General features: G+C 34.3%; 3 protein-coding genes across 3 annotated transcripts; 1 reads left to right on the top strand and 2 right to left on the bottom strand.

Annotated features, from left to right (window-relative positions):
• Positions 1-5,570: 5,570 nt before the first annotated feature.
• Positions 5,571-7,970, bottom strand: LOC103433185 (uncharacterized). The gene is made up of 4 exons (XM_008371427.4): positions 7,557-7,970; positions 6,658-6,766; positions 6,451-6,530; positions 5,571-6,360 (listed from the first exon to the last, which is right to left on the bottom strand). The coding sequence occupies exons 1-4, from the start codon at positions 7,746-7,748 to the stop codon at positions 5,953-5,955; spliced, it is 789 nt and encodes a 262-aa protein (XP_008369649.1). The 5' UTR covers positions 7,749-7,970; the 3' UTR covers positions 5,571-5,952.
• A 1,942-nt stretch (positions 7,971-9,912) lies between these two features.
• Positions 9,913-11,158, top strand: LOC103433184 (uncharacterized). Its single transcript, XM_008371426.4, has one exon. It carries the CDS (start codon positions 9,961-9,963, stop codon positions 10,846-10,848), a length of 888 nt encoding a protein of 295 aa, XP_008369648.1. The 5' UTR covers positions 9,913-9,960; the 3' UTR covers positions 10,849-11,158.
• A 3,663-nt stretch (positions 11,159-14,821) lies between these two features.
• On the bottom strand, positions 14,822-25,370 carry LOC103433183 (protein LAX PANICLE 2). Its single transcript, XM_008371425.4, has 4 exons — positions 24,048-25,370; positions 23,791-23,841; positions 23,586-23,658; positions 14,822-15,331 (listed from the first exon to the last, which is right to left on the bottom strand). The coding sequence occupies exons 1-4, from the start codon at positions 24,959-24,961 to the stop codon at positions 15,149-15,151; spliced, it is 1,221 nt and encodes a 406-aa protein (XP_008369647.1). The 5' UTR covers positions 24,962-25,370; the 3' UTR covers positions 14,822-15,148.
• Positions 25,371-25,811: the final 441 nt, after the last annotated feature.

Here is a 25,811-nt window from a genome sequence, read left to right as displayed (position 1 = left end):
AGCGACATTGTTGTTCTCATGCACCGATATTTGATGATGTTCTTCAACCGGAGCCACTACCACATCAACATTGTTGTTACTGCACACAGTTGTTTGATGATCTTGTTCAGTTATTTGGACACCTTCTAGATTATTATTACTACGACTTTCATTCATAACATCCACGTTGACCGCGAAGTTCTCTGTTGTTTGATGATTATATTTCAACACTCGCGGTACAACAGATGATTCGACCTCAAAATCCTGCAAAGGATCATAAGGTAATCGTGAGGGCAACCGGATGGTGTTATGCGTGGTTGGATGAGAAGAGGGTCTCACAGCGTCTCTCCTAGCTCGGATAAGCTGCAAAAATATTAAACCAACAAGCAATTAATTCAATGAATTACGGAAATATGGTTGTACATATTGTAAGAATGTACCGGAATCACTCACGTAGGATCCAAGCTGATCATCTTTAAACAACATAACGGTATCCCCAGCGCTCAAGCCATGCCCCTGTATTAAGCTCCCTGAAAAAATTGATATCAGAATATCCTCAAAACTAATATAGTCATTATATATAACTATGATGATATTTCTCTATTTGTAAGTGGAATGTTTTAAATTCGACTCATGTAGATAACAAGTGCAATACTGTACTATGATTTGTTCATTATATTAGAAAGAAAAAAGAAAAAAACACTGCAGACCACTTTTAATGGAAGAAAATGCCTAGCATTTAATAACTTATGGGCCTCATATTAGTTGAGCTCCATAATTCTTTAAGGTTCATCTCTTGTTAAGGAAGGAAAATGACACATACACCATTTTTTTTTCCTACATGCCCTATTTATTCGTGGTTTTTTTTTTTTAGGAAAATTAACGAAAAGTCAAAAAAGATTTTAGTTTTAATGAAAAATTACAAATAAAGGTGTAGTGAATAGTAGCATGAAAAGGTAAAAATACGGTTTTCGTTAAAAATGAACAGTACCGGAAGTGTTTCATTAAAAAATATTTTTTTCTGTAAATAGTGCGTAAAAATTAACTAATCATGTTAAGGAAAAGGCGTAACTAAGGATGTGATGATATGAATTGTGAAGTTAAGTTAGGGCTTAGGCTCACTTGTATGATCAAATATGTACATCCTGCTCCTTTCGTTGGGCCAAAACCTGCGAAAAGATTTCGGTAACATTTAAAAATTAAAGCAAAAAAGAAAAGTGGGGAAGAGAGAGAGAGAGGGGGGGGGGGGGGGAGTTAATAAAAGAAGTAGGGGAGAGTTGGCTTGATATTAACCTGAATCTGACAGTCCACACTTGCATATAGTCCATGTCGTCCAAGTGCAGCCATAGTCCTGCTTCCTTTGATTCGAGGACAGGGAAATGGCATTCGGCCTCTCGCTGATACGATTCAAGTACATTGCTATGGTATCAAAAGTGAAATAGTTCTAATCATATGTACAATACATTATTTTGTTGTAATTACCTTTGGTATTACGATGCGACCAATTGCCCTGACATCGCTATTATGTAATTTTTTATGGAACAAAAACCTCATCTGTTGTGGATTGAATAGCTAAAAATAATTTTTTGTGGAACAAAAACCAATAAGCAATCACTTTTGAATATAGAGAAGTAATAAACAAAATTCTACTGCAATTCATTTAAATGTGTGTGCATATAAGTCTATACAATGCTTTAGTTTTAAACACATAAATTGGCAAATGTTGCTTAATCCAAATCTAAAACTTTCTTTGGGACGGTATTATTTGATTACCGTGGACTTCAGTATTATATATATAGCATATGTTTTTTGTTGTAACTCAAGATAAAGGAATGGCAATAATTGAAAGCTAGAAGTCCTCACAATATGTGTTCTTTAATTGGTTAGGGTAGTGTCTCTTATCCCTTGCACCCTAGTTAAATCTTCTTCTCAATTAAATTTGAGTAGCGACTTCAGACGAAAGTCAAAACAAATAAGACATATAATAATTATAATCCACTCCTTAATTATCTTGAAAATATAGGGCAAAAATAGTTATGGCATCAAGTGTGTTGTCTTCAAAATAAGGAGTGGATTATAATCAAAATAGTTTGCAAATACTGAAAACAAAGTGTGAATATTATTTTTAGAGTGTTTGCAAAGAGTAATGCTAGGGAGACTAAATTTTTTAAACCAAATTTCCAAAACAAATGATGTGGTTATAGATAATAGGATTATTAATTGTCAACTAATGTGCGTGTTTCTTGTTGGTGATATATCATTTGGTTTGCAGATTATATTGAATTTTTTTTATCTCCCTAGCATTATCTGTTTATAAATTGTTTTGTGCCACATGTCATCAATTATATGATATATATATATATATATATATAAGGTAAGTTAAGTAATATTGTTGATTTTAGACCGATTTGGCTTATATATTGTTCTTAGAGCGTTTACAAATTGTTTTACGTTGCGTTTAATTAGGTCATATCGTCGAATTTCAACTTATCATATAATTGACACGTGACACAAAACAATTTGCAACACTATATATGGAAACTATATATATATATATATATATATATATATGAGACAATTGGTCCAAAATCAACAATATTACCTAATTTAACTTATACATCATAATAATATTGATCATATGCGGCACAAAACTGTAACAAGCACTCTGAAAAACAACATACCCTCCAAATTGATCTAAAGTCAACGCTATTACCAAACTTGACCCTTTTATAAAATTGACACGCGATACAAATTTTTTTGTAAACATTTGAATTCATGCCATTTTTTTAAAAAACGACGCTATTAAACCTAACTTATCATATTATATAATTGACACGCGGCGCAAATTTTTTGTGAACATTTGAATATGCGCCAAATTTTTTGTAAAATTAATGTTATTATACCTAACTTACCTTATTATATAACTGACACGCAGCATAAAACTATTTATAAACATTTGAAAACAATTTACGCGCGAAATTACTTTGAAATCGATGCTATTACCTAAATTTAAATATGTATATGTCGTGCTTTTGTAAACGCAAATGTTTGTGAAAGTATTACAAATTTATATTGTATATCAATTACGAAATTTTCTTATTCATCAATACAGGAGTTTATGTGTGGGATTTGCAATAACTTGTGATGCTAATAATAAAAAGTGGTATATATGTTGCTTAGTTCTTAATGAAACTTAAACCAAACAGTGGCATTTATAACATCCAAACGTATGAAAAGTATGAAATTTGTGTTTTGCATCGTTCTTGGGCTGTGAGGAACAGTGGTTGGATTTTTGGACGTTCTAGGGTGTTAGAGTTTGATGTGCAGTCTGAGTCTGTTCCATGTCAACAATCAGGAATGAAAAGGAATCTCGTATAATTTCATATCAGAAAGGAAAAGAAACTCAGCAATTCGTATATGAGAAAATTAAGTTTAAGAGGTTAGGGAATTTATATTGAATTCTACAAGTTTATATCAGACGTGCGAAATATTAAGTTAAAAAATCATTTCTTTGTGAGAAAACCCATAGATCAATATGCATATGAAAAAGCTACAAGGTCATCACAAGGCAAGGATCTAATTAGCTTACACGGGGATGTGGAGTCGGAGGGGGATCAAGCAAGACAGGGGGTTGGCAAGCAGCTGGTTCGTGAACCAGCGGCTCATCCCTAGGGTTCCATTGGTACGAGTTCCGGTTACGTATAGGCTCGCCACTTCTACTGCTTCCGGCCAGATTATCTTCGGCCGCAGCTGCTGCAACATTGTTCTTCTCGTAAACACCGGCCATTAGTATGAACTATAGTAAGTTAATTAGTAACGCTCCCACACTAAACTGCTTTCTCCCTCTTAAACTCTCACTCACTCTCTCTCTCCCTCCCCCCCCTCTCTGTGAGCTGTATGGTCATATGAAGGCAAGGCCTGGGCGTTTTAAAGAGAGGGAGGAAGGTCTTAGACTCTTAGCTGGAATTGTCAGTTTCTGAGAATGCGAGGATTAGTATAAGCCTAGGGTCTCGCTGAGTGACGCCCGTCAACCACACCAACTATTTGAGTGACACCATTTACTCAGATAAAGTCGGGGACTTATCGTCACCACTCCCATTTCCCTTTAATACTCTCTCTTAATAAGATTATAATGTGTAAGTAACGTTTGTTGATATGGTTCATGGAATCCAGCTCTCTGAGCTAGCAAGCTGCCGTTTGCATTTAATTATTTAGTTTCTTCTTTTTTGTTTGTTTTGTTATTAGGGTTTTGTTTCATCATTATATATATATATATATATATATATAATTAAGTGTGATGAAGTTCCTGGGATATAATCAAAAGGGTAGTTCTAGATGATGGTATGGAGTAAGGAGATAGAGTTGAGGATCGGGTTTTGTTGGAGGGATGAGGAAATTGTTTTGACAGATGGGCGGAAAAAGTTGGGAAGAAATTAAAGTGGGGAACAGGTGTTGTTCGAGTTCTCATTAGGAGGACACGATATCAATGCAATGGTGCAAACCAGGGAAGGTAGTTTCCCGTGGGAAACGTGATTTCCCGTCTTGGCACTCGTCGTCTTCTGTCGAACGAGGGAAGAAGACGACCCCTTTTTTCTTTTTATTTATTTAAGTTTTTTATTAAATTTTTTTTACGGATCCATCTACAGTACCTTAATAAAAAATAAAGTATCGGTATCATTTAATTTGAATGATAAAATATAATGTAACAACTGTGAACATAGAAAATTCCGAAATTTCGATGTCTACAACAACATTTAACTACAATATACTAGCTTAACAGTATAATCTAACATCCGCACTGTAAAGGTCAACCTTGGTATAGTAAAATCAACGTCATTTGGAGTAATTAAATGTAACATTAAGAGTTTCCTCACGTCTTGTTATCTAGTTTATTGATGGGGTTTTTTTTTTTTTTGGTTCTCTTGTTTAAAATATTTTCATTAATCAATTTATTGTTCGCTCTTCTCTCCTGCCAAAAGTTTCCTCATTCTCAGTTTTAGTTTTGAGTTTGTGGGTTGTATATAGATGAAACTAATTGATGAAAATGAAAACTAATGAAAATGGCTTGAAAACTTTGAGTTTTAATGATAAGGACAAAATAAAGGGTAAAGTGAATAGTACCAGGATTGACTTTTTAGTGTAAAAATGTGATTTTTCGTTAAAGTGAACAGTACCGGGTGCTTTTCGTTAAAGTTCCCTTGATGAAATTGAAAGTTTTCAATTTTCGCAGTTTGGGCTACTTAAATTAAACATCTTATTTTTATTTGGGTTATTGAAATGAAGAAAATGAACATTAATCAAATGACAAGATCACATTCACTCGCACGGATCACAGCCCAATCCCAAAATACAATCTGCACTCATCAGACATATTCTCAAACACCGTCCAAGACGGCAAGACCCATTCTCCAAACCACCTTCCGGGTTGTTTTCTTTCAATTACAAGGTTGTCGTTTTCAATTTCATTTATGGATTAATTAGTTGTTACTGTGTTAACCAAAGCAAACAAGGATAGTTAGCCATCAACTTTCAATTTTCTCTATCTTCGTGTGGGGCCAAGGGCTAAGAAATTGAATATGTTGGGCCAAGCGTTTGGAGTAGTTTCCCTATTAATATTTAAACTTAATACATTTCATTTATTGTTTAAAAAAATTAAAATACATTTCATTTACAAGTAAAGAAGAATATTACTAAATTAAAAAAAATGCCCTTATTAACTTTATTACATAAGTCTCTCGTCTCTTCGTTACCTAGTTGTATGCATGAAAGTTTCATTTGGGCAACAAGAAGCTGATGAAGTCAAAATTCATATGATCCACCCCAACCTCCCAAGAGTCATCGATCGGATAGGCAAACTCATAAGAGGATCCATGGTTATCACTTCCAGGCAACAGTAACAATGACGCCAATGTAAACGAGTTATGATCATCTAAACTAGGAAAAATCATCTCATTTGCAACATCTACGCTATCACTAACGTAGTTGTTTGCATTTGTTGTTTGATGATTTTGCATGTGTTTGATGACCTTGCATAACTTCGGCCATACCAACATTGTTGCTCTCATTCACCGCTGTTTGAAGATCTTCAACTGGAGCCACTGCCACATCAATGTTGTTGTTCAGGTACACAGTTGTTTGATGATCCTTTTCAGCTTGGACACCTTCTAGATTATCAGTACTATGACTTTCATCCATAACGTCGACGTCGACCGCGATATTATCTGTTGTTTGATAATTATATTCTAAAACTCGCGGTACAACAAACGATTCAACCCCAAAATCTTGCAAAGGATCATATGGTAATCCTGGGGGCAACCGGACGGGGTTGTGCGTTGTTGGATGAGTTAAAAGTCGCATAGCATCCCTTCTAGCTCGGAGAAGCTGCAAAAATGTTAAACCAACAAACAATTAATTCAATGAATTGTCATGATGTGGTTGTAAATGTTATAAGAATGTACTTGAATCACTCACGTCGTAGGATCCAAGCTGATCATCTTTAAACAACATAACTGTATCCCCAGCGCTTAATCCATGCTCCTCAATTAAGCTCCCTGAAATAATTAATAATAATTAGAATATCCTCAAAACTGATGATGAATATTATATGATAACATTTTACAATTTAATTTTTTTTTTAAAAAGACGAAAAATTAGGTAGGAAGTTGGCTTGATATTAACCTGAATCTGGGAGTCCAAAGTTGCAATAGTTCATGTCGTCGAATTGTAAGTGGAGCCATACTCCTCCTTCCTTTTGTTCAAGGACAGAGTAATGGAATTCTGCTTCTCTCTAAGCAACACATTTGGTCATGAAATTCAAAACAACAAAATTAATATATGTATTGTCTCATAATACACAAATTATATTATTCTAGCACATTAACCATTAATGCTAAGATAGCCAAACATTTTTAATTTAGGTTTTTTTTTAAGAAAAGAATAAGTATAAAGAAAAAAAAAACATAAGAGTGTAAGATGAGAAAAACCTTTTGCACGGATATGAATATGGCTGGCCAATTCCACTGGAGCTATAACATAAATATATATATATATAATTCTTTTTCTAAGTGGGATAAAATTATGGAATTAACTTAATTAATAGTTAATAAATCAGTAATATTAAACCTAGAAAAGGCAGAAATAACATGCCAACAAAGAAAAACTCCAAACAAGTAAAATGATAAATTTGGAAAGCAATATAAGCATTTCGATTTTAAAAAATATTAAAATAACGACATGTTAAACAAATTGAAAACAATAACGGCATTTTTGACAAAAATAAAAAATAAATAAATAACGGCATCATAACTCCTTAATTGAACTTTCTCAAAAAAAAAAAAAAAACTCCTTAATTAAAGTTTGGAACTGGATCGATAGCAATTTCTTCTTTCCACACCCATTAGTATAAATATATCGTTATTTGAAAAAAAATTAAAAAGACATTAATTAATGTTTAGTAAAAAGCTTTCTGAAAGAGGACGAAGGAATTTTAATCTCAGAGAAAGAACATTTTTTCGAGAAAACCCCATAAATTAATATGTATTATGAAAAAACTAATAGATCATCACAAGATAGCTTACCCGACGTGGAGTCGGAGGAGGATCAGTTGAGACAAGCGTTTCGCAAGAAGCTAGTTGTTGAACCAGCTGGTGATCCTCAAGGATCATTTGGTACAGCTTTCGCCTACGCATATGCCCGCCATTTCTACTTCTTTTGATCATATTAGCTTCAGCACCAGCTGCAACTTTGTTCTTCTTGGAAACATTGACCATAATTCTTAATTAATTTTCAAATAATAATATGAACTAGTAACGCTCCCCATACAAACATCTGTTTTCTCTGTCGAAAACTCTCACTCTCTTTCTCTGAGTTGTGTGATCATATGAAGGGCAAAACTTGCGGTTAAAAAGAGGGAGGAAGGTCTTAGCTGGAATTGTAAGTTTCTGAGAAAGCGAAGATTAGCGTACGTCAAGGGGTCTCATTGATCGACACCAAACAACCACACCAACTATTTGAGTGACACGCTTTACTCAGCTAAGTAACGTCAGTTGATGTATATTTTGGCTAGGTTCATTGAACCTAGCTATTTGAACTAGCAAAGTAAAGATGACAAATTTTCCTATGGGTTCAAGTCTTCTAGGGGCTTTACCCATAATGAGTTTAGTGTAGATAATATTACTTGTAAGTAAAAAAAAAAAAAAAAAAGACGAGGACGGTTTTGGGAAAATTTTTGAGTGACGAAAATGGGGTGGGGGCGAGGATAGTATGAGAACCTTTGACACAAACGCACCCCATCGGCACTTCGACCCATTGCCAACCTTAGCAAAGCTACAACATGTATTCAATATTCTCGTTTTTGTTGTTGTTGTTGTTAAGGTTTTGTTCATTATTTCATATAGAGGTGGATTGTCTGCCCTTCTATTTCCACTCTTTCCATCCATTCCTGTTTTGTGTGGTTACGGTTAAGCTACGTTAACATTTTATATTTCAACTTTTTGTTTATTATTTTTATAAAAAATCAATATAAAATGTTGACGTGGTTTAACCATGACCATACAAACAGGAGGGGATGTGAAGAGTATGGAAATGGGAGGGCAGACAATCCACCTCCATTTCATATACATACTTGTTACAGTAAAACAAGATCCTTTTAAAGAAGGATTCATATGTATTGAGCACTCAAAGACTAACCAGTTAGGGACAACTTAGGATATTTGTTTTTTAAAGAGTTTGATTCTGTTATGCTGCAAGAATATTAAATTGTAAAATAAAATAGTCGAGTGTTTGATTAAAGAATATTTTTAAAAATGATGCGAGTATCAATAACAACGTAAAAGCTTTTGGTAAACTTTAATGTAAGAATGCTATAGTTGTGTTCAATGATAAAATAAAAAATTAAAAAAAGGCTTGGTAGTGGGGTAGTGGCGACAACAACAGTGGCAGCGACGGGTGTTGGTAGGTGGTAGCTGTCACTTTGTTCTCCTTTAGAGAAAAAAATATGTATGTAAAATGATAAACAATGTCATTTTTACAAATAGAGGAATGTATAGGAATTGAAAATATTCATTAACAACTTAGCTATATTTTTAGTGACAGCAACTTCCAAAACTAACCTACTTGAGAATTTTAAAATAACCCTAATATTTTTTTTTTACTAAATATTTTTTATTGCTTAACTTTAGTAAAGTAGCTTTTCAGTGGAAAATAAATAGCAATACCAAATTGGCGTGTCATCTAACGTGACACTTGAGTATTAGTTGTATGCATCACTTACTTCATTAGATGATATACCGATATTGATTAGCTCTTGAACGCTCTTATATACATATACTTTAATATGATGATGTGATGAGTATCCTAATGTAGTCTAGATGATGGTATGGAGAAATCGAAAGAGTTGAAGATAGGGTTTGGTTGGAGCCTTTGGAGGGATGAAAAAATCGTTTTGACAAATGGGAGGAAAGAGTTGGAAGAAATTAAAGTGGAAAACAGGTGTTGTTCCAGTTCTCATTTACAAGGACACGATAATATGGTGACCATATCAATGAAGTAAACCAGCGAAGGTAGCTTCCAAATTCCAGAAAATCAGTTGGAAACGTAAAGCTTCGTGCACTCTCCACAACCACCGTCTTGGACGCTTCCTCTTTTGAAATTATAATTACCAGCGTGCCATTTTCCCTCTATTCCGAACAATCATTAAAGCCCAGTCGGGTGGACTCAGGCCCAAACGTATGAGTCCAAAAGGTGTCTCAACGGTCCAGGAGGAGACATATGAGTCCAATTAGGCAGATGAGCGGCCCAGGCCCAAGTATTTAAAAAAATCCCGTCACTCAACTCCGCCGTTAGATTATCAACAATAATTGGGAAAGATTGTGGGGACTACTCCTGATCCAACGGTGGATATTGCCGCATGGGTGCTTATCTAGAACTAGCGGATCCCTTATCCTACGCGCACTCTCTGCACCCTTTTCACTCTTCACTCTCATGGCAGCTGAGCTACAGCCACTGGAAGCTCCAATCACCGCCGGCCCGACAATTCTAACCACCACAACGACAGAACCGATAAATACAGCAACAACCTTAACTGCCACAACGGCAATAGCAACCACAACGGCCGTACACACCGCGGAGAACCACGGCCCCCAATTGGGCCCCAAACGGCAGCGCCGCCCCAGCGTCCGATTAGGCGAAATCGGCGACCAGCCTGCCGCCACTGCCTCATTTGAATCACATATGCGACGAGCCAGGCCCAGCTGGAGGCTCCCCAAGGACTCCAAATCGGTCAAGGCCCGGTCGATCACCAACCTCGTCAACGGCAACGAGTCCAACGAAACGACGCCGCACGATGAGAGGAACCAAAACGGAGACGGAGGGTTCGAGTTCGGGGGCCGGAGATTCAAGGCGAAGCGAGCCACGGGGACCAAGAGGGTCCGATCGAATTGGGCTTCCAATTCGAAGCTCGACGACGGCGGCGACAGCAGAGAGGAGGGAGGAGAGTGGTTCAGCGTGGACCCCGATCAGGATAGTCCGGTGAGGGACAGCAGCCCGCTGAACTCGGGGGAAGACACGGGGCAGGATATGTGGGATGGGCAGAGGAGGATGGCGGGAAACTGGGCTAGGGCATCGGAGAGCAGGGAGAACGACGCTGTTGAAGCGGATAACATGCCGGAATCGAATTGGAGTGGAGTGAGGTCGTGGCTGATAGAATTGGGGCTGAGCCGGTACACGCCGGTGTTCGAGATACATGAGGTGGACGACGAGGTGCTGCCGATGCTGACATTGGAGGATCTTAAGGATATGGGAATCAACGCCGTTGGTTCGCGGCGGAAAATGTATGCCGCCATTCAGAAGCTCCGCAAGGGGTTCTCGTGAGTCTGCCTTTCCTTACAATTTTTTTCTTTTTTTTTGGTTTGGTTTAGTAGAATAGTGTACTCTTTTTGTTCTTACAATAACATAATCCACAACAATGATAATCATAGTTTGTGTTGTAACATCAGCTATTTGTTCATCTTTTTTGTATTTTAATTGTTGTTTTCCCCTCAATGCAATGGTAAGGCTGTGTACGATACACGTTCATTCCCCGACCCTCGCAAAGCGGAGACCCTTGTTGACTTGGTGTCACCCTTTTTTAATTGTAGTTTTCCCATCAATGCAATGAAATTTTCTTTAGTTTTTGAGCTAAGAGTTTCGACTTGTAGTTTGTTGATGTAACACTACCATATTTTGATCTGAATAAAGTTTATGTTGAATGAGTAATTTGGAACCGGTGTTCGTTGCATCCTTCCTTTGTGTCGCCCTGCCCTGTTTTTCTACTTGTCAGTACGAACTATTAGTTGTATGTTTGTAGGTTTCTAGCAGCATGTTGCGAATTAAAGTAGCGTGGCAGTTATGTTGTTGTCGGTTGAAAAGATACATAGCTCGGATGTTAGGAAAGCTTTGTTCTCCATAGGATCATTATATTGGTATTCTTCTTTTATGTCAGGAAAGCTTTGTTCTCCATAGTACCGCCTGTAAACTTGTAACCAATAGTGTTGGCTTGAATGCTTAGTGTGATGCTATACTTCATACAAAATAGTTTGGGGGATGGGAGGAGGGGAGTTTCTTCTAGCAAATAGTATTAGACAGGAATCATTTGGAAGGGGTTATAGGAAATGAATAGTGATGGTTCACTTGTTTCTAAGCATTGAAAGGGGTTATTTATCATTTGTTAAGAAGGATGCTGTGGTGGATTTGATCCGAAAACTCAAAAGTAATGCTGTGTGGTATTGCTTGTCTGGCAAGAACTGAATCTAGTACCTAAACCCGACCCCTGTGCAGAGCATAACAACTGGTTGTGAATTTGTTTTTTCTTGTGTTTGAGGACAGGGTCTAGGAACAAGAACAAAAGAATCATAGTTTCATGAGCTACGCTAATGTATACAAAAAATCTTCAATAGATAGTTGGGTGGTCATGCAGTCTACACAGAACTTGCATGTTCCTTGGCTACGGGATGATGTAGAAGTTGTTTCTTTTAAATGATTGTGGAGCTGGTGAAATTTGAGTGTTTGAGAAACAGTGATGTTGTTAACCTACAGAGAGTGCGCTTGCGGGAAAATATTGGGCGTACTGTATTCTGTCTTGTCAGTTATTCTTGTACTAGTTATACTGGATTCTGCCTTAAATCTGGATAATTGAATTTCTTCTAGTTCGGCCTTGTTAATCTTGTCACCTGGTTTTCCATTAGCATGTCGTAAGTAGCTTAGCCATACTCCCAGTTTTCGTTGGTTCGGTGTCGGTCTACATCTCTTATGATTCTCACGCTGAAAGCTGGCCGATGAACGTTCTTTCTGATTAGGATTGGGCGGAGGAGGAAAATTGTATGCACTCAACTGGGCTGTGTGCTAGGAGGAGGCCACGGCCATTTCTTAGAAAGTCATCGTTGGTCATCGTCAACTTCAAGCAACGGCCCAGGTTTCTTGATGTCTATGAATCCTTGCGTCCAAAGCCGGTTGACAACCCATTGCCTGCGTTTTTCACGAATTCGAAAATCCAATGAATGTCCTAATTTTGTTTCGTCGTCTTCAATTTTCGGTTAGAAATGTACAACTATCTTTGCTGGATACCTTGACCATCCATGCCTTATTGCAAGCAGAAAATTGAGCTGGTACAGTCTGGTGGCTCTTGCCTGTTTGAAAGTTTTGCAGAAAATATGTATTTTGCAGATTCACAAGAAAATGGTACCACTTGATACTCTGAATTAATTAAGCTAAAAAATATAATAAAAGAGAATTGGAGACACAATTTCATTTGTGTTGTGGCCTTGTCTTGGATCTTGAAGCCCAACAAAACAATCCAAGTTGAAGTCCAAGTGCATTTGGTTGGGCATTTAAGCAAGGCACAAGGCCATACTCAAACTGGGTCTGTTAAAGTTTGGACTTAACCGCAAGTGACCCTTACCACAGTGGTTGAAAGGAGTTCAGTTCTTACATGACGATGTGGGTTCGAATTTTATCGGTGGCTAATCTAACAAAATCTATCATATAACCAAAAAAAAAAATAGTTAGGACTTAACCTTCAGCCACACAAGACACAAGGCATTTTACCATTTACTTGCACTAATTTCATGCTAATAAGAGTTGTATCAACAAATTAAGAACTTTGATTGGTGATATATCACATATTACTTGATTTCCCATAACATCGAGATGATATCATAAATCTAAGGACTACCGTATTTATTTGGTTTGATTATCAACAAAAGACAAACCAAAATTCTAACAAGTAGAAGATGCATATTCGTCGAGAGCACAATGAAACAAAAAGTTCAAGGTTATAACCATTCTATATTTGGTTTTTAGTTTTCATTTTTTTATATGGACAGAGTGAAAGAATGTATAGGAGAAATGATGAATAGAGAAAGATAAAGGGACGTGGCGGGAGAAGTGAAGAAAATTATATGGATACAAATAATTGAGATTGAAATAACTTAAAATTAAATTCTCGATGCGTCATTAGTCTGATTCTTTGTAGGAACTACCTGTAATAATGAACTTGCAAAATGAATGGGGAATCTATCATTTCGATTTGTTACTGAATTGAGTTAAGTGGATTTACATGCGCATAAAAAAAATTGTGGACATAAACAATTAAGTCCTATATTAAAATAAAATGAGGATGATGCGTCGTGAATGGTTGGGATAGCTCATCTGGTAGAGCAGAGGATTGAAGTAATTTCATTACCCTCACAAGCAAGATCACGTCCCTCATTACGAGCTTGTACACATAATAAAAAATCCAACAAACAGAGAAAAGCCAGCTGGAAAATCATTAATGAAGACTTCTTCTAAATGATATTTTTTTTCATAGAAATGTATTCACTAAAAAAAGAATAGGCAACTTCCTGGATCACCTGGTAACAACCTTAGTGTTGTCATCATATCGTATTATCATACCGTTGTCGCATTTGAGTTCTTTATCCAAGTAAGATCCGAAGTATCCGCTTTATTGGGTAGAATGCCTTCCGCAAAATTTTCACTAAGTTGATTCTTAGAAAATCTTAAATCAGACCATTTACACTTCAATAAAGGAAGAGCAGGGCCTCCTTGATAGAAGAATTTTTTTTTATCTTGGTCCCAGTTCAATAGTAAACAGGTCCGAACTAATTGTGTGTAGTTTTCATTTTGTGTGTTAGTCTGACGTAGTACGAGCATAGTAAATGGGATTCAAACGTAAACCCAAGAATCCGAAAGTTGAAATCCACCAGTTTAGAAGTCTCAAATGTTTTATTATTATTCATGAATGATGATTACAATAGTAGCCATAAGGCTTGAATAGACTTAACTCGACTCTTGGGAAGTTCAGGGGAGTCTTAGGGAATGTAAAATAAGTAAATCGAACATAAAACAAAATGTTTGATTTTTCTTACAAACTTTAAAAAACTAATTTGGAAGTCTAAACCATCGGTTCTGGTCTTAAACACGATGGTCACATGGTATAACTATGAGTCTTGTCTTGCTCGCGGTTCTCTTTATAACAACATATTATATGCCCAATAATGACATCATAATATTTCTTACTGCCTTTTTTGTCGACATATCATTTCAATCCAATATCTCCTAACCATTTTTTTTTTTTTACAGAATTCAAAACATTTTATTTTCTTTATCTTTCTTCGCCAGAATTGACCCATATCTTTTCCTACATCATAGTCCATGTACATTCCTTCCACATTTATTCCAGCACTCTTCAAGTTCCTTCATTAATCTTCGTTTCTCATTTTTTTTCGAACATACTATTCCTTTTTCTATGACACGAAAAATGAAAACTAAACCTTAAAAACAAAATAGTCAATAGTCACTCTAGAGCTTGTACTAGTTAACATAAATAATAAAAATAAATATCAATAATCCCGATGTAGCTTTGAGATACACTTGGGTTAATTAATGTTATTAACCCCAAAAACCATAATACACATTGATTTTGGGGGTATTTCCCTTCTAAGTAAATTTTCTCCATCAATTAGAAGAAAAGTGGCAAGAAAAAGAAAAAAAAGAGAGTAAAAGAATGGCGAAAAAGAGGAGAGGGCCGAGGGTTTTGCATAATTGAATAAACAATGATACAACAACATGGGACCCGATCGATCGATCAAATTATGAGGAAAAACTCTCAATCAAGGAGATAATTTAACTTTAATCAAGCAGTTGTAGTCGTCGTCGTAATTGTCGTCGTCCTAGCATAGTGCAGTACCATGACATGATCAGTGGTTGAGGAGTCTGGAAGCAAAGTGAGTGCGTCCCTTCGACTCCAGATGTTATCTCTTACATGCTGCAACGTCAAGAAAGGTAGAAGCTCCTGTCCTCTAATTGTTATCTCTACCTGTTAATGTTCATATCAATCCCAATCATATATATAAACCCACATAAATACATGTACACACGTTCGCATATACGTAAATGAATTATTAATAATGAACTAATTACATGAATTAATAATGATAATTAACAGAAACAAACAAGTAAAGAAGAAACAAAACAAATGATTAGTAACGATGGGGATTTCACATGCATGAAAAAGTGAAGTTCGTAGGTGCAATCATATTATACGTGCAACTATAATTATTGTGCATGCAAGAACAACATTATGGTGCAACGCTTTTTTTCTTTTCTTTAGCCAAGTGTAATTGATAGCCATGCAGATGTTAATCGAGTATATATAATGAACTCTAAAAATTGGGTGCAATACTCCTCAGTCACACAACACACGAAAGACTTACTTTGTAACTGATTGTATATATTTTGGATTTATTTATCTATCTTATCATGTTATAAGATAAACGTAAAAAAAATTAATATAGAAATGAAGATAGCTAATAAGAAATTTTTGATAGTTATACACGTTTCTATTGGTTGTATTTGACAATTTTATTTTTAACAAACAATATTAACTACACTAAGGGGAGGAGCATGCTTACCTCACAATGTGCTAACAATAATGTGATTCAAATTCTACTTTAGTGAGAATTGAACCTAAAACCTCTCACTTACAGGTGAAGAGGAATACTACTAGCCGTAGTAACTGAGTGGCAAGTTGTATCTGACATTTAAAAACTGAGTATAAACTAAGTATTCAAAAATATACTATTGGAGCATCACATCGCGCAAACTAACATACTAAATATATTTCACTTACAATTATGTTTATGTTTTATGATCGAAAAAATATATGAGTTATCTATTAAACATATAAAAATAAAACAAAATAACTGAATATTATGCAGTGTTGAAGTCATGCTTTGTCATAAGCTTACGTCTTTTCCATGCTATGCTCCATATAAATCTTTGTAGCGTCTACTTTACCCATAAATCTATCTCAACTTTTATCGCTACTCCAACAGATTCGTCACAACCCACACCCACGGTCCCCGTCGATATATCTTATATTCCAAAAAATATAAAGGAAAAATAGTTATATGTGGAAAACCAATAGTATTACGGGCAGTATGAGGTGTTGCCCGCCATCCCACGATCTTAAACTTCCCGGATTTAATGATTAGAGGACCTACTCAGACTTTGCTGGTAAGCCAAAATCATGACGCTTTGGACTTTAATATTATACAAATAAGATACATCATATAAAATATAATGATTAAAAATATATCCAAAAAACCACGTAATGGATCCAAAAAGCACGGCGACAAATAGGCACTGCCTATCTTTTTTATTTTTAAAGGGGCCCAAAGCCGAACTATTCCAACTTTCCTATCCAATTTCATCTTCATGCACGTCTCTTTCACGTTGCTTCTGAAAACCCTAATATGAAAGGTCAATATTCCTTCATGAAGCAGCTTCCGCCGTATGATCTTCTTTGGCTAATAAGATAGACGTGTTTAACTAATAATATAATCTCTAATACACTGCTTAAATTCTGGCAAAACGAAGTTTTTAAAGTGTCGTTCTTATATCAGCTAACAGGGAATATCCTTGTATTTGTTTATTGTGCATGCATCGCATTCACAAACTGTAAAGTATTCATTAAAGTTTATGGTTCTTATCTGTCTCTCGTTGATTTTATTTTTGTTCTTTTATGAATAACTTGATTGGAATCGTTCTGTTGCATATTTACTAACTCTTATGCTTCATATGTGTGTGTGTGTATATATATATATATATAAATTTTGTGTCTATATATTCAAGCTTCGGTTTGGTTTAGGATGATGATGGGGTATCTTTTAAATTCCATGCATCAAAGTGCAGCACTTAAGGTTCTGATGGGCCTTTTTAAGAACAAACAATGCAAATTAGAAGGCCCTACAATATTAGCTGTCGAATGGAAAAGATGAAAGATGAGTTCAAAGGAACGAAAGCGTGACGAGAGAGAGAGAGAGAGAGAGAGCGCATGCAATAGGTTTTGAGAATGACAGGGTCCTGGTTTGATTTTTGAAACCCTAAAATATAATTTGGACCGACCGATATGTGTTATTATCAACACTTTTTTGTATGGTATTAAGTGTCAACTGGCCACGATAATCCAAGATGATCGAACATGTTTGATTGCAAGAGCTTAAAGTCAAGGAAGGAATTACAAAAAGGAAAAGGTTGGAAGACATCCCACCATTGATTATTGCACTAGATGTTATTCATGTCCATAAAATATAATTTATCATGCTTCTCATGGATTGTGGCTAATCATCACAAAATATATTAGATATGTATGGTGCATGCCTAGCTAGCCATCTAGTGTGAGAGCAAACCAAAGAACCCAACAGATCATATGTTGATCATCTGAGAATCATATCATCTACAGAGAGAAAGAATCTTAAGTTAACGCGAGAGTATGTATTTATTGTACATGAAGACTATAAGATTATTTTTATGTAATAAGTTAGAGCTCATCTTTCACAAGTACTTATTATTAGCCTAATCATTGTGTATTTAGTTGTATGCCAGGTGTGAAGGGTTCGAGTTGGCTTTCCGGACGGCTTGTAATTTAATTTATTTTTTCCCTAGTAAAATTATGAAGCAAGGTATTCACACTTCCCTGGGCGGTGGATATATCCTAATGGACAAAGAAATTGTCAATTCAATGATGTATGATTGACATATATATGACAAAGTACGAGAACTAATAATAAAATAAGGATAATATTTGCATGCCCATTAGGGGATGCACATATCTTGTAGAAAACTTCATTTTAATCCTTAGAGAAAAGATGACTTTCAGATTAAAACTATGAGTAAGATCAAAATCTAATTTTAGTCCCTTAATACATTAATAACCTTATTTATTAATTATACTTTGATTTTTAATTATTTCTCTTTTTATTCCTAATTTTTAATGTATTAATTTTATTTCATTATAATTATAATTTTTATTTCATTTATCGTAATATATTTTGTTGTAAACATTTAGATAAACTAATTTTTGTTATAAAATATATTTCGATGTACAACTTTGTCTTCTTCTTTTAGGTACATTAAATTAATTATAATACATTTTGGTGCATACATTTCGGTACATACATTTTGGTACATACATTTCGATACAAATATTTGGGTACATTAATTTAATATAATACATTTTGGTACTAACATTTTGGTGCGTATATTTCGGTACACACATTTAGGTACATTAATTTAATATAATACATATCGGTGCATATATTTCAGTACATACATTTTGATATTAACATTTAAATACATTAGTTCAATATAATACATTTTAGTACTAACATTTAGGTACATTAATTGAGTCTTTCAAGTTTGAAGAATGTTACATAAAATTAATAAATTAAAAAACTCTTTTTTGGTCAAAAAATAAATTAAAATTGGTACGTTAATAAATTTAAATATTTAATGGGAGACATTAAATAAAATGCACATTAATTATTTTGAATTAAGGACACATCAATGGTTTATAATCAATATGTAATCTAACACCAGGTTTATTTTAAATTTCAATCTTCTTGAAGGATTAAAGTTAAAAAACCTCTATATCTTAATTGCGAATAATGTATCTTGAGCATATAAACTCAACAATCATAATCGTTCTTTTTCTTAATTGTCATTTGAAGATCATTCCTATAAAAAAAATCATTCAAATCGGAAATTATTTAATCATCCAAACATATCAAATAAAGGAATGGTTCATCATGAATATGTTGCTTGAACCTACACCATTGATTTGTTATAGATATTTGAATAACTAAATGATCTTCGATTCAAATAATTTTTTGTAGGAATGATCATCAAATAAAGATTAAGAAATTAAAGGGTTTTGATTATAAAATTTGTATAGTGAACATCATTATTTGCATGGGGAAATCAGATCATCTCTTCAAGGAGGAATGCAAGGATTATTCATAAAATAAAAACAAGGAGAATGTTTAGTGTGTCACACATCCTAAATAATTACCATATTTTATTAATATGGTATAGAATGTGGATGACAATCTCAAATGTAGTTGAGGGGTACTTAATATATGGGTGCATGAAATCACTATCTGCAGAGTTTGATTGTTGGTTGTTGCATACAGCTTAATTAGCTGTTTTGTGAAGATTGATTAATGTTATAAGATACTGTCTCCATCTTATCACCTAACATGGGGGCATGTAGTACAAAGAACTAAACGAAGAAATGTATCAAAAGCATAGTAAAACATTTGACTAGTAAAGATAACGTTTTGTTGATTTATCATTCTTTCAACTATTTTATATTTTAGTTTAACTTAAAACTGTTAAAGATGTGGAGTCAACAACTAATTTTCCCCTAACTTGTATATATTTTGACAAAAAATTGGATCGAACTTAAATGGCAAAACTTGTTTAGAGAAATTTTTTGAAACGTCATATATAAGTTTATACCCAATTTTTAGTTTATAAGCGATTTGTCATATCAAGTATCGAAAATTATTAATTTATCATCTTACCCTAATTTCGTTATGCTTTCTATCCAAAATAAGCCATATGCAAGCACATATCTTATTTTCAAGGTTATTTCGAATATTCAACTTCCTACTCCGATCCCCTTCAATATTATTTTGGACATTTCACGGTTATTTCAAACATTTTAACTCTTCTTTTTTATTTTTTTATGAACATGATTGACTACGTTGAATTATCAACACTTATAATTAGTTAAATTCCATAAGTGAGCCTAAAGTACTTTTTTAGTTTTCCACCATAAGTTTATAAAACGAACATGAAATATTTCTTTCGGACCAAAAGGCAAAAGATAAGTACCGAACTTGTAAAAAAAAAAAAATCAAAAGTTAAAAATTAATTTATCGCCCATCCCTAGTGTACATATATCTTTGTATAAAAATAATAACTAAATAAATAAACTTGTGACAAATGAGGTCAAAAGTTCAAAAAATCATTTTTTTGATGAAAAACTTTAACAGAATTAAAGTAAGATGACAAATTAATAATTTCAAAAAATTTATATGATAAATTGCTCAACATTTCAAAGCTTTTCGTACTTATTTATATGAAAATTGGCATGTAGAGTACGTCAAACAGCTTGATCAGTACACACACACACACACACACACACACACACATATACATCCCTATCTATTTTTTTTATTACGAAAAAACTAATTAATTGGGTAACTAGATATCATATGCGTAAAATTATAGTTTTTTTTATTATCTAAAGATGCATATGATATATAATTTAGGTCAAGAGAAGACAAATTCAACTACACCACTACGTGGTTTTCGTTATTAAATTTATATTCCTTCAGTTTTGATTTCGTTTTGTATCCTCAATGAAGAGATTCAATACACTAGGGTTTTAGTGTAAATTACGTAGTAGTTTCTTGTTATTTTCTTCTTGATACTTTGTTGTGACATACGAAAGTATAGTAATTAAGTACATATGGTATACGTACCTTTGAATTGAACTGAGTTAGTTTATTATATATATTTATTTTATTATTGATTTTTTTTGAAAAAAATAGGAAGTGTTGATGGACCTACTACATAATGTATCTTAATAACTTGAACCTTACATATAATTTTAATGAATTTTTAAATGTTAGATCATTCTTACAAAATATTAGCTAAATTTAAAATGGTCGAGACACCTAATTGTAACGGATGATTGCAACCAAATATATTAACCAAGGAAATAGTGAGATTCATAATGAAAAAAAAGGGTAAACGGTTTCGAGTTGAATTAATTTTTGGCAAATATGATCTATAAATAGAGGCTTAAATAATAGATTACTCGATTGTTATAAACTTATAAGTTGTAAACAATGATTAGTGGACCTCGCAAAATAGCCTACAATAAATTAATGGGGATATCTCTCCTGAAGGCTACTTATATATAGCAGCTTTTAAAGAGGAATGCTGCTCAATGGAAATTATTACCACATTATTATATATATTCATACATTTTCGGTTTAAAATCTAGACTTAAACACCTAATGTACGATCATATATGGGTGATAACTTAAACCATTTTTGCTAGGCCCGTCAACACTTCCATTTTCCATTCCCACAATCTTCTTGTATACCTAAAAGCAAACTAGCACCCCTGTATAAGTTTATAATTTATTTTTATTTATTAATTTTATGCTGTTGACATATATTACTTACAAACCAGTTTTTATTCTTCCAAGCCACTACTTTTTATTGATTCACCGAATTATCCACTCAATTATTTTAATTTGAATATACATACTTACTGAGGAAGCAAAAATAATTCAGCAAAAAGGTTGTATTCAACGATCCATTTGTTATAAATTAAAAGTATTGCATATAGCTTAAACTTGCATGCATGGAATTTAAATATCTCATAAACATATCTACATGCATGCATTATCCTCGATTTTTTTAAATATTTTTTTTGGCATTCTGCCTCAATTTTAAATAACATAAATAACAGCTGACTTAGGATCATTTAGGCCTTCACGCAACATTTAGTATAGTATTGAATACTACTGAGGTTTCATTTTATTTATCTTTAATTTATGTTTTACTCATTAAGCTGTTAATTAAAATTCCATCATTAACTTTCTTTTTGGTCAAGATTTTTGTCCTACGATCCATGATCAATGAACTAAATTAAACTTTACTCATTGCATAAAGAATTTTATAATTTTAAGAAACCTAGGTAGTTAATAGTCCGGATGCAGTATGTTAATCAGTTAAGGTACAATTAATTTGTTCACGTACGTACGTTAAAAACCATGACTTCACTTGTGCAAAGCTTAAAGTCTGCTTACATTGGTACGTTATAACATGAATTGTATACACCTATTTTTGAGATAAAGAAGAAATTTTAACTTCAGCATCTCATTCACCTATGTAATGCTTTTTGCATACTTTTCTATACCAGTTTAAAACCTGTCATGGTTTCTTAATAAAAACATTAATACTTTTTTAATACGGAAAAAAATAGAGGGAGTCGCTAATAGGGAACAAATAGTGAAGGGTACTGGCATATATATAGGTTCAAAAGTGTTCAAATACTACATCTTATTTTAAGACTATCAGTATTAGATATTTAAATATAAATTTACTGTGAAATTTTGATAATACGATAGATTTGTTTACAAATTGTGGTGATTAAATTTCAGTATATTTAATCTATTCAAAAAGTAAATCAAACATATCAATCCAGGGCACGATACTCATTCCATCTATTTGAAGTGAAAAAATTCCAAGTGAATGTTTATGCAATATGTATACGTACACAGTAATTGTAATATGGGGGGAAGCCCTGGTTTTAATTTGCAGCAAGTTTATAAGCTAGTGCTCAAGTAACAGCTAAACCCCATTTCTGATATAGCGTTTAAGCGTACAGCTTCACTGCAGGTTCAATCATCGTCCGATTTAGTGTCTTGATAAGAAAGAGCTTGCTCTTCTTTTTTGCCAATCCGTTGTTTCTTTTTTACTTTACGTGTTTCTGTCTTTGGTATATATGGTTTTTCTTTATGTTTTTTTAATATTGTTCGTGCTTTATTCTGCTATCCATATATGCAGATATATATTGCCATTTCAATGAAATGTTACTTTCATTTATTTTTAGATATGAAAGAGGAAACCCCTTTATCCAAAGACGAAAGGCCATTCATTTCTCTCTACCATTAATTTTGAGGTTTGAGCAAAGCAGGGGTAGGTAAAGTACCTCTTGGCCAGTAAGTATGCTATAATCTAGATAACATCTACCATTGAACTCTACTCTTACTTAATTTCCATCACCAAATTAAACACTCCGTAACTAACTAATAAACACAAGCAGATGACCCAGTTTAGAGAGACATTAGTATTTCCCTTTAATACAAAAAAAGCTAAGACCTAAATACACTCACCACCTAAATATGGTTTTATTAGCTTAAGAAGCAAATAGCACTATAGAACCCCATTTTAGTTCTGCTGTTTCTATCATCTCTCTAACACCAACCATGTGCTCATACCTAGTTACTGGACAAAAACAAAAGGTCAATTTTCTGTATATATGTTATTTATTAATGTTTGTCATCATGTTTTCTTCCTCATGGTGTTAGTTAAGTTAGTAAGCAACATTACTGAAAGGTACTAACAAAAATCCACTATAATTTTTTGTAATTTAATACTTTTCGATTCAATTTATATTGAAGTGTTTATGGTAATATACATACCTCTGATTCGCTTTCCAGTCTCAGCTTATTAACCAGATACTTCTTTATCAACCGAACTGTCATTTTTCCATCCCTGAATTTCCACACACAAGAAATTAATAAAAATCGACAAAAGGAAAGAAGTATGGTACAAACAATAGTAATTAATTGAAGATGAGAAAATGAAAAAAGAACTGGTAGGAAATGGAGGGATAGAAGATGTTACTTGATTCTTAGGTAGCTTTTGGGTATCTGGGGCAAGAAAGGTTCTTTTGCTCTGCATTGACAAACCGATTAATTAAAAACGCTGTTTCATCATCAATATTTCCCAAATTGATTAACAAAGAAACAAAAAGGGAAGAAGACCAATACTGGTAAACCTTTTTTTTTTTAAACAAACCTCGACTGCAGGAGGGGAAGTTTTCTAAATCCAAAAACGAAAGATACAACTACTCAGGGGGAGTTTTATGCAATAGTACTTACTGATTTTGGGATGCTTGGAGCGTAAACCAAATGCCGGATTGGGGCCTTCTCGGAGCATCAACAACTCTGAAATCTAAGCTTGGCCCGGTGACATTAAATTCACGAAGAGGACGATGGAATGGGCGTGCAAAATAGGATGAACCCAGTTCTATAAAAGAAGAAGCAGAAGAAGATAAAGAAGTAGAAGCCATCATCCCTATATTATTATAAGGGATTGCTGGCCTAAATGCCCAGTTAACCTCCTGGTGAGGAAATAAACCGGACGAGGAGCTACTCATTCCTGGCCCCGGTTGCTGGAAATATAAAGACGTAGCGTTACTCGAAGAAAAATTCGAATTAAACGGAGGCCTGAAAGACAGATTCGAAGGAGGAGCACGGAGAATATTTTCATGTTGAGGAACATGAAACATTGGAGGCATATGTGGCATGGACCTCACTTGCCGTAATGACGAAAAACCACCGTGATCATGGCCTGGTGGTAACAGATCAAGATCAAGTTCAACCAATCCGGGACCAGAAGGAGTAGTACTACTTGGTAAGCTTCTGAGGGTTGGATGTTCCCCGGTCGCAGGTTGGTTGTTGTTGGAGCCGCCGCCTATAGTCAATTGGAGCCATGTTTCGTTATCTTCCGGAGCATCTCTAGAACTCGAACCCGCTTCGTTTACGCTGTTAGTTCTCGACTCATCCTCGGCCATTGGATCAATTCCCGCTAGATGATGATGATCAGATTCAGTAACAATATTATTGCAATAATAGTTATACTCATAACCTTCTTCTACAACTTGACTAGTACTCATAAGACCGAAACTGCTGATCTCCGCCGTGTAATTGGCACCACAACCACCATAAACGCCGTAGAGATTGTGTTGTTGTTGGTTGGATATGTTTTGATGATGAGCAGCAGCAGGAACCATGGTCAGTTCGGACTATTGACCGACCCCAAATAATAGAAGTTTGGATTGTTCTTGAGATTGCAGGAATATTGCTTGGTAGTCTCAAAAACTTGAGCCATGGAATATGAATAATAAAGAAAATGATTCTTGAATCTGGTGTTTACGTGCCATGGGAATGTTTTGAAGTAGTGATTGTGAGAGGGGCACCCATGAACGTTCTGCAGCTGACCATGTGGGTTTGTGTTTGCTGCTGTTTCATCCTAGAAGAGAATAAACCTTGCAAATCTCACTTTCCATTAATTCTAGTTCTTTGGAAGCTTGCGGACATATGAAACAGTTGCACAGAGAGAGAGAGAGAGAGAGAGAGAGAGAGAGAGAGAGAGAGAGAGGTGAATAGAAAAAAGAGAGAGAAGAGATGGTGGTCAGTCAGGTATATTATATAGTACATATTGTTCTTCTATATATTCTATATATGTGAAGGAGCTAGAAGTCGAACTGTTCCTTTTTTTTTCTTTTTTTTTTCTTACTTTATTAAGAAGAAATATACATTCCACCTGTTTTCTAATAAATTAGTAGTGTAGGAAATATCAAGATTCCTGTGCAACATATATCTGCACAAAAGATAGGTAACATACTTCGTTATACTAAGTTTTGCAACATTCACTATGTATATATTATATCTAATAATAATGTATATTTATTTTAACAGGCAGGGAATTTGAGCTTGAGATTAATATGAACTAATTATAATAATTTTGTATCATATTCGTCATGTACAAAAATCAAATTTAAATTCTCACACTAATAACTGAAAAGAAATACCACTAAATCCTTATTCTAAGTGAAAAACTATTATATATTTAAGTTAAAA

The sequence above is a fragment of the Malus domestica genome, chromosome 16 (assembly GCF_042453785.1).
Source record: "Malus domestica chromosome 16, GDT2T_hap1".
Taxonomy (NCBI): Eukaryota; Viridiplantae; Streptophyta; class Magnoliopsida; order Rosales; family Rosaceae; genus Malus; species Malus domestica.
Note: the sequence above shows the minus strand (reverse complement) of the source record. Positions and strands in the feature narration are given on the sequence as shown.

Excerpts from the sequence above, each read along its gene's own strand:
- LOC103433185 (XM_008371427.4), bottom strand. The coding sequence starts at position 7,748 with ATGGTCAATGTTTCCAAGAAGAACAAAGTTGCAGCTGGTGCTGAAGCT. Across the intron at positions 6,767-7,556 it reads CTCCTCCGACTCCACGTCGG|AGAGAAGCAGAATTCCATTA; the intron begins GTAAGCTATCTT and ends TGTGTTGCTTAG. Across the intron at positions 6,531-6,657 it reads CTTTGGACTCCCAGATTCAG|GGAGCTTAATTGAGGAGCAT; the intron begins GTTAATATCAAG and ends TAATTATTTCAG.
- LOC103433184 (XM_008371426.4), top strand. The coding sequence starts at position 9,961 with ATGGCAGCTGAGCTACAGCCACTGGAAGCTCCAATCACCGCCGGCCCG.
- LOC103433183 (XM_008371425.4), bottom strand. The coding sequence starts at position 24,961 with ATGGTTCCTGCTGCTGCTCATCATCAAAACATATCCAACCAACAACAA. Across the intron at positions 23,842-24,047 it reads CTCCAAGCATCCCAAAATCA|AGCAAAAGAACCTTTCTTGC; the intron begins GTAAGTACTATT and ends TTGTCAATGCAG. Across the intron at positions 23,659-23,790 it reads AAAAGCTACCTAAGAATCAA|GGATGGAAAAATGACAGTTC; the intron begins GTAACATCTTCT and ends GTGGAAATTCAG.